The 9,286-nt window shown below is 54.0% G+C and overlaps 1 protein-coding gene across 1 annotated transcript; it reads left to right on the top strand.

Moving 5' to 3' along the window:
- Window positions 1-252: 252 nt before the first annotated feature.
- PLA2G2D (phospholipase A2 group IID) lies at window positions 253-6,038 on the top strand. Its single transcript, XM_042952002.1, has 4 exons — window positions 253-292; window positions 3,493-3,637; window positions 4,322-4,428; window positions 5,873-6,038. Exons 1-4 carry the CDS (start codon window positions 253-255, stop codon window positions 6,016-6,018), a joined length of 438 nt encoding a protein of 145 aa, XP_042807936.1. The 3' UTR covers window positions 6,019-6,038.
- The last annotated feature ends 3,248 nt before the right edge of the window (window positions 6,039-9,286 follow it).

Raw genomic sequence — 9,286 nt, 5'->3', positions numbered from 1 at the left:
AACCTCCTACACTGAATGTGTTCCTTTTGCAATCCAAATGTTTAAAAAAAAAAAAAAACAACAGATCTTAAAAATAAAAATAATATTCCCCATGGTCAGAAAGAGGAAACAGAAAGAGCATACACCAGAGCCAGAGCTGGGAGGGCCGCGGGTGGGCTCGGCTGGGGGGCGGGGGCAGGTACCCTGATTTAAGAGGCTGCCTGCATGGAAGGGGACTTCCAGTAGCTGCTTCCACTGCTCTGTGCGGGGACCATGAATCTTGCCCTGCTGTGCACGCTGCTGGTGTTTGCTGGTGAGTAGGGCAGGACCCACAGCTGGGAAGGGAAGGTGGGGTATGACTAGGTGATATCTCTTTCCTAGACTGGTCCTCTGCTCTGATCCCCACTGCCCTGGTCCCCCCCACAGTCCCCAACCCTTCCATCCCTGCCAGGAGCCAGCAGCAGCGGCTGGTCCCCTAGAATGCTGGCTTCGGCCAGGGAGCTCTGGGCTATCACGCTGTGCAGCGTGACTCTGGTCTGCTGTGAGGACAAGCAGCTGGGGACTCAGACACTGGGGCCAGGTGAGCGGACACCTGGGGCCCTTTGGACACAAATTATAGAAAGGGATCTCCCCAGGCCATCCTGCTTCCCTCTGTCTCTTTGACCAGATAATAGCAATGTTTCGCTTACGCACAGCACTCTGTGCCTGTCTTTCACGTTCATCGTCTCCCTTGAACCTGGGAAGAGGGCTCTGTTGACTGTGGTGGCAGATGGGGGGAGGTTTCCATTCGATCTTCAGCAGAGCAAATGTAAAAATGTGGCTGCCAGCAAATTGGGTGTATTTGTTTCTCGAACCATCTCAACGTATGTAGTTTTGGAGAGGATTTGTGCTTTAAAATGTGGATTTCTGTTATCCTGGGACTCCCAAAGTTTTTAGAGGAACACATCTCCAGGGTTACAGCGAAAACCGTTAGGAAAATTGCAATCAAGCTACAGAAACTCATCTCTCCGACATAAAGAAACAATGCACTGTAGAGGCAAAATGTACAGATGAACCCGCATTCAACTGTTGGCCCACTGTCTCCTGGCGGTCTGACCTTGGCCACGTCGCCTTACCTCTCTATGTCCTCACCTGCAAAATGGACATAATGGCACCCTCTTTGTAAGGTTGTTGGGTCTCTAATGAGAAAATGTATCCAAAATGTTTAGCAGGTGTAAGTAACAGCAAGCAAGCAACAGCTTAACACGCAGAGCGTGCATGATGAGGCGTTAGCCATGCTCACTCCTGGGGGAAAAGGGGCCAGCCCTCTTGGTGGCAGTTAAGGATAGAAAGAGCTACCAGGACAGGAATTCCTGACAAGCTAAGCCAGTTCACCAAAGATCTCGTAACCGCAAATTGGGTCCCGCCATGTCTCCGGGCTGGGCCCGCCTCACTTACAGAAGCAATGAGACTACCATCCAAAAGCTTTCTGAATCAAAGCTAAATGTACTGCTGGCCCGGCATGGGAGAAATGCACCATTCCGACGTGAGTTTATTTGTGTATTCCTAAGCTGACGTGGAAAGGGCCAGGCTTAGGGCAGAAAGAGGGACGAGGGACACCAGAAAGGCAAGATTCTGAAGCCAGGTCCCTGCTGGCCCACAAGGTGGGTGGCCACTCACCTTGCAACGGTTTGCCTCCAGGTTCCTTAGCACGGCATCCGGGATTCCAGCGGGCCCGAGATCAGTCATCGGCTCCGCCAAAGCTTAACACGGTTTCTCTTAAACATTTGTACAGCCAGAGCCACCATGTCAGACAGGAGTGGCAACGTGGATTCCTGCGCATTGAGGGACACGCTGGGGACACAGCAGGCCTGCATAGACCAGATACCCACCAGTCACTTTGGCTGCAACCCAAGGCAGCTGGTTTGGGATCTCGCCCTTGGCCCACTGCGCCAGCCCCTCCCAAACCCCCTCTTCCCACCTCTACCTCCCCCAACTTAGGGTTTGCCCCCCCACTTTATTATTTACTTCATTTGCACGCACAGCTTTCATTATAGCACCATTTAGCAGGGAATGGAGGGGAGGTCCATAATGAGGTCGTTCGAAGGGGTGCACTGGGCCCGGTCCCCCTGAGACCCGGCCCCATCTGTCTTCTTGAATCGTCTCTCGAGGTTGCACACATGTATACCTCAGTCTCCTTAGCTCGTCTGTTCCCCCCCCTCCCCAGGCTCTCCCCTGAATCCTTCGACTTAATGTATTTCATTCCTCCTGTCTCAACATAATGCATTTGTCTCCCCCAGTAAAATAAAATCCCCTTGCGGTCAATTCTAACCAGCAGCAATTAGAACTAAAATGAAAAATATCCGTGAAAATCATTGATCTCTAAATCATATTGCCTTCCCAGGTGAGCCTTGAGAGGGCGTTAAGTGTGCGGCTTTCTGGAAGGGACGTGCGGGGCAGGGGCGGGTGCGGAGAGGAGGGTGTCTTCCTGTTACAGAATGGGGAACTCAGGGCAGAGGCAGTGACTGGAACCAAACTGCCCTGGGTTTCAGTGCTGGCTCCTCCATGTACCGACCACTGTGACCTGGGCAAGGTACTAAGCCTCAATCTGCTCATCTGTAAAATGGGCATTAAAGGTAGTTCTCATTGTACCAACGCCACTTTCTCAGTTCCTGTAAATCCACCATTATTATGTAAGCTGATAATAACATCAGAGGAAACTGGGTGCTGGGTGAGGCGTGTATAAGAACGCTCTGTAGCTCTTTGCAACTTTTCTGTGCATCTAGAATATACCAAAATTATTTATTGAAAAAAAACAGTATTTATCTCATGGGTTGAACAGAGTCAATAAATTACTACATGAAAAGACCCATAATAAGCCCTCGTTATCACTATATTTTATATATATGTATATATATATATATTTTTTTTTTTAAGTTTATTTGTTTATTTTGAGAGAGAGAGAGCACGAGCAGGGGAGGGGCAGAGAGAGGGGGAGAGAGAATCCCAAGCAGGCTTTGCCCTGTCAGCACAGAGCCCAACTCGGGGCTCAAACCCACAAACTGCGAGATCATGACCTAAGCCGAAACTGAGATTCGGACGCTAAACCGACTGAGCCACCCAGGCACCCCACCATCACCATATTTTTAATAAACCTAGTGGTTGTTGTCATTTTCTTTTTTCTTTTTCTTATTTTCTTTATTTTTTTTTTTTTTTGAGTTTCATTTATTTTTGAGACAGGGAGAGACAGAGCACGAACAGGGGAGGGTCAGAGAGAGGGAGACACAGAATCTGAAACAGGCTCCAGGCTCTGAGCCGTCAGCACAGAGCCCGACGGGGGGCTCGAACTCACAGACCGCGAGATCATGACCTGAGTTGAAGTCGGCCGCTTAACCGACTGAGCCGCCCAGGCGCCCCTGTCATTTTCTCATCCAATGTCACTGGTTCGGTCCAGCAGGGCAGAGGGCCAGGCGTGTGTCCCACCGGCTTCCTCTGACGTTCATATCCTCTCCTTGTTACCGGGCTCTTTGGCAGGTGTGATTCCAACCCAGGGCGGGATCTTGAACCTGAACAAGATGATCAAACAAGTGACCAGAAAAACACCCATCTTCTCCTATTGGCCCTATGGCTGCCACTGCGGACCTGGTGGCAAAGGCCAACCCAAAGATGCCTCGGACTGGTAATCCCTTCCCAGACAGGACTGCGGGTGGCAATCCTGTCCTGCCCCCACCCCGGGACTCTCCCCTTTCCTGCTCCCTCACGCATTCATTCCGCGACTTCGTTTTATGCCATGCTCTGGGAGCCCTGCTGAGGCCGGGTACGGCTCCAGCCTTCCTGGACCTTGCCGTCTAGCTGGTTCTGCAGAGTCTCTGAAGGCCCCCCTTGCACTTCCAAGCCCTGATCTAGTGATAACACCCACGCACACTCCCTGCTGGTTTGGTTTTTTTTGTTTTTTTTTTAAATGCCTACCTCTTTTTGCCATTATCTCCTTCAAGCTTCACTACAACCCCAGGAATCAACTAGGAGAGACCAGAGCCATCCAGGCCGGGCGTCACTTCCCTGACCCACCACTTACAGGCTGTGTGACCTTGGGCATGTGGCTTGACCTCCCTGAGTCTGATTCCTCATCTGTGAAATGGGCATTGTACCAGTGCCTCTGTCGTAGGGTGGTGGCGGAGATTAAGAGAATGTTCATGGATAAAACAAATGCCTGGTGCCTAGAAAGCACCCACTAAGTGTCAGCTTGTGTGGTCATAAAGACTGGAGCCCTGCAGGCCTTGACTCTTCCTGGGTGGGCACTCGGTTTCTACTCTTGGGGCAGCTGTGTTCCCTGCCTGTCCTGTTCCCTGTCCTCTCCCTCCAGGTGCTGTCAGAACCATGACTGTTGCTACGCTCACCTGAGGCAGCACCGATGCCGTATCCACACAGACAACTATGACTACACCTTTTCCCAGGGGGACATCCAGTGCTGTGAGTGCCCGGGGCCTCGGGGCTGGAGTCAGAGGCTGAGGAAGGGAGTTCTGGCACTTAACTGCCTTCGTGTGCTGTGTGACAAGGCACAAGCTGCTCGCCCTCTCTGTTTTTCTCATGTGTCCAGTGATAGTAGCTGGGCTGTGGGGGAACGGGGGTGGGAGTATGGAGAGGTCCAATGAGGGCTTTGACCCCTTTAGGATGTGCTCGCTTCGGCAGCACATATACTAAAAATAGGATTTGGAAGGCTGGCAGGTCTCAGCTGGGATCCCAGAGCCGCTATCAACCAGCTGTGTGACCTTGAACACATTGCGTGACCTCTCTGAACGTCAGTATTCGCCTCTGTAAACTCCGGATAACAGTGTGCTTCCCCCTAAACTTAACTCAAGAACTAAAATGACAGCAGACAGAATGAGCCTCGCACATGCCTGCTGCCCAGCGCGTGCGCGATAAATCACGCGGACTACTGATGTCATTGTTACAACTGACGTCGTTATCGCGAGTTGACAGAGCAACCCGGCCAGGAGCTGCGCCACCCTGATGATCTCCATTTACACACAAGGAAAGTGAGACCAGAGCGAAGAGGTGCTGGCCCAGGGTCACCCTGCTGCAGGTGACAGAGCCTGGGCTAGACCTCAGGTCCCCCCACCCCCATCCCTGGGTCCACGCCTGGAGGGAGGTGGCCGCTCTGAGCTGGGAATCACGTGGGCTCATCACACCAGAGTCCCCGCTCATTAAAGTCTTAATAATAACAACAACAATCATAGCCAACATTTATTGAGCACCTACTGTGTCCTGAGTGCTCTGCCTTCTCTAATACTCCCAGCAGCCCCAAGGCAGCTCCTACCCTCACCCCCACGCACAGATAATGACACTGGTTCGCCAAGGTCCCTTTGGCCTCTGTCTCGGCGAGTACAGTTCCATCGGCCTGGGACACGCCCCACCCCCCCACTCTCCGCCACCTTCCACCCTGGCTTTCCACAGGGATCAGACCCTTCCGATCTCAGTTCAAATGGCTCCTGACACTGAGTCCGATCCCCCTACTTTGCCATCTTGGAGCCCCTGCAGCATTTCTTACTTCCGAGAGGAACAGTATGTATTATTCCTTTCTGTGGTCCTCTAATACCTGCTGCCGCCCCCTCCCCCAGGAGTGTGAACCCCTTGTGTCCATTCTGGTCAGTCCTGTCCCTCCAGGGCCCTGCCACCGGCTGGGCGCTCAATCGCTTATGAAAGGGATGAATGAATAACTAATGGAGTGACGGAGCTCAGGGAGGTCACGGTTTGTGCCCAAGGTCACGCGCCTAGGAAGCGGCTGGGAATGGGACTCTAAGGCTGAGCGACCCCTGCGCGGCCTCCAGAAACTCCCCGCAGGGACCCTAGACCCACGCCCGCCTCTGCCTCGGGAAGGGACGGACACTGAGCTCCCGTCTCCTCCACCCCACAGCCGACAAGGGCAGCTGGTGTGAGCAGCAGCTGTGTGCCTGCGACAAGGAGGTTGCCTTCTGCCTGAAGCGGAACCTGGAGACTTACAAGAGACGCCTGCGTCACTACTGGCGGCCCCACTGCAGAGGCCAGACCCCTACGTGCTAGGAGGAGCCCGCCCGGCCGTCCCTCGCCCCCTGCCCCGTTCCTCAGCATCTTGAGCGCTGCAAGTCCCGTGGGACTGCTGACATCCCTCAGTATCTAACCCCCTGCACCAGGCTGGGAGGGTCTCAACCTAGCCCCACCCACCACCTTGCTCCTGGACCCTCGAAACCTTCCCGACCAAGTTGGCAGCTGTCTCTTCCGAGGATGGATTGAGATCGGAGGAAAAGCCGCGTCCAGGAGGCGCCTGGGGGATGGTGTTGGGGCCGAAGCGGCGGGTGTCAGGGGTGGGGGTTTGGGGACCGTGGTGTGGCAGGTTCCCCCTGCCATTGCCACCCACCGGGCCTCCTGCCTGAGTCCCACCCGCTCTGACACACTGTCCGTGCTGCAGCCGGGTGGCCTAAAGGGTAGTGTTGATCCTTCTGTCCACATGGCTCTACGTCTTAAAACGCCAGAGCCCTCCACCACCCCGGGAGAGGGCCTGTCGAGGAGTTTGGGACCTGTGCTCTCTGGCATACGTCACCCTCCCCAACTAGGCTGGGAGGTCCTCGTGGGCAGGACGCATGACTATCTTGGATTCAGTTGCATCCCTGTGCCCAAAGCAGTGCCCGGGACCAAGAAGGGGCTCCCCGGATCCCTCTCGAGCAAAGGGCCCGCTGAAGCCACCCGGTCCTCTTGTTCCAGGCCTAGGTCTGCACGCACATGTCCTTTCCTGTTTCCAGGTGCTTGCGCAGGCCGGGACCTCTGCGGAATGCTCCACCTGCTGTCCCCAGGTGGCTGATCCCCATCTAGGCTCCTCGGGGTCCAAGGGCTACTGGGGACGGAAGTGTCCCCTGGCTGACTCCTCCCCGGCTCCAAGGGCTCGCTCCCTCCTCCAAACCCGCATAGCACTTTACGGGGCTGCAATTTACCAAGCTTTACCTTGAGTGATATATAGTATCTGGGTTTTTCTGAACCCCTCCAACCAGACTGGAGCTCCTGGAGGACGGAGGCTATGTCTGTCATCTTTGTTTCCTCTGCTCCCCGACATAATAGGTGCTCAATTAATGCTTATGGACCAATGAGCCCATCACGGATGGATGGAGGTCATGGCAGGTGTTATTGGTGCCTCACCCACATGCCCTCCCGGCCCAGGCTCCCAACCCCCAGCTAAGCCAGATGTTTGGCTGCTCTGTGCTCACATCTGTCTCCTTCTCCTACCTGCCTGCTGGGAGCTACCACCCCTCCCGCCCTTCCCACCTCTAACCAGTGACTAGAGAGCGTGATGCCAGGTGGGTGTCATTGCCCGACCCTGCCTCTGTGCAGGACCACCTGCATGCCCCAGAGCTCCTCGTGGGATCCGGCTGAGGCCAGATGTCTGGAACACCTCTTTGCTTAGCTTTGTACCCTGGCCTGGCCTGTTCCCCTTGTTGCCTTACAGGTTCCTCTTGAGAACACGCCCTCAGTAAATCACTCACTTGCACAAGAATCCTGTCTCAGGCTCGGCTTTCTGGGGAAACTGACTTGGGACAGACGGATGGATGGATGGATGGATGGATGGATGGATGGCCTTCTTCATATAAGGATCCACGATCTGTCATTTGTATGTGATTAGCTGTGTCTCCAGCAACAGGGCTGGAGCCACCCACATTCTCCAGCCGTGACACACATAAGTGAAACAGCTTGACCGATCACTTTTCCTTCGACATGAAGCTCAGTGTCTCATGTGAGGCTGGGTAATAGGAATTAGGAACCATGGGCACTGGGTTCAAATTCTAGTTATAACCACTGACTCGCCTCCGGAATCCCGGTTTCCTCACATGCAAAGTAGAGCTGAAATTAAGGAGGAAATAAGATGAGGTCAGAGGTCAGCATATTAAACTAGATTAATGCATATGAATGGTGAGCACGGTCCCTGGCACACGGTAACGCCTCTTTAAATGTTAACCGACGTCCCCCTTCTTTCCACCCAGCTTCCCTCTCCACCGTCTACACGACTGTGCAGCCCTTTCCATTAGATCCTGACTCGCAATGTTCTTTTGTTCAAGAGCTGGCGACCCCCCTTGTCGATCCGAGCCCCTGTGATAGTGACAGCGTCAGTGTTGGCAAAGGATGGGCGTTATTTTCCATTATTATCCCCCTTTTACAACCTGAGGTTCAGAATACAGACAGCAACCTCTGAGGTCCCACAGCCGGGTTCCAGCCCAGACTCCCCCACCCCGCTCCCTGGTTCCCCATCCCATTTGTACTGGTCAGGAAGCTTCCTATGCCTCGATGAACTTCAACAATGAGGGCATTTACGACCTCACATGACAAGAAGTCCAGGGGCAAGGTGGCTCTTTAGTGGCTTGGTAATGTCTTCAGTACCTGGTTTCTTTCTTGCTCTGGCCACTCTCACTGTGCTGCTTTGCCCCATGGGTGGCTCAGAACAGCAGCAGTGGTCCAGACCTCATGCCTGGGCACAAAGATATCCAGCAGAGAATATGCTGTCCCTTTTGTGTCTGTTGTCAATGAGCCTTACCGCCACCATCCGGCAGACTTTCCCAGCAGGACTGGCCACCCTAAGCCATAGTGGCTCAAGGTGATGGGATTAGTCTGGTGGGTTTAGATTCCTCAGGATTTATGTACCCTTGAGAGGAGACAGGGTTAACGTCCCCTGAGTGTCACGTAGCCACTAGAATGGGAGCTGTTAGGGTTGTCAATAGCATAGTGTTGGGTGGGCAAGTCTAGGGCTGGGTCAGGAATGGGGCTGTCCCTGTGTGAGCTCAGCACCTAGCACAGGGCCTGGTGGTCCCAGAGCAGATGATCAACAGTCATTTGTTATGAACGAATGAGTGAATGAATGAATGAATGAATGAATGAATCCCAGGTTGGTAAAGACCTGGGACATTGAACCAAGAGGTGGGATGGACAGATGGGGTCTCAGGGCAGCAGGACTGAGTCCCCAGAGTAAGGCAAGACTCCCCACCCCCCACCCTGTGGGTTCTCATTCTGGGCCAATTTCCAATCCCCGGAACTGGGTAAGAGGCACAAAGGAAGGAGAGACTCACAAGAAGCTTCTGTTCTCCACCCGCATCTGTCCAGCAGCCCTGGGTGTAGGAGGCAGACAGGAGGACACAGTCACTGTGCTTCCTGTTCCCTCCAGGGTCAGAATCACAGAGGGACAACCCGGAGGGGGGCGGAGGGGGAGCCAACATCAAGACCTGACATTGAACACATGTGGTGCCCACTCACCCACTTCCCTCAACTCCCTGGGGCATGGGCATTGTCACCTGCATTTTCCAGGTGCAGAAAC

Source organism: Panthera leo, chromosome C1 (genome assembly GCF_018350215.1).
Source record: "Panthera leo isolate Ple1 chromosome C1, P.leo_Ple1_pat1.1, whole genome shotgun sequence".
NCBI lineage: Eukaryota > Metazoa > Chordata > Mammalia > Carnivora > Felidae > Panthera > Panthera leo.
This window is presented reverse-complemented; position numbering and strand designations above follow the sequence as displayed.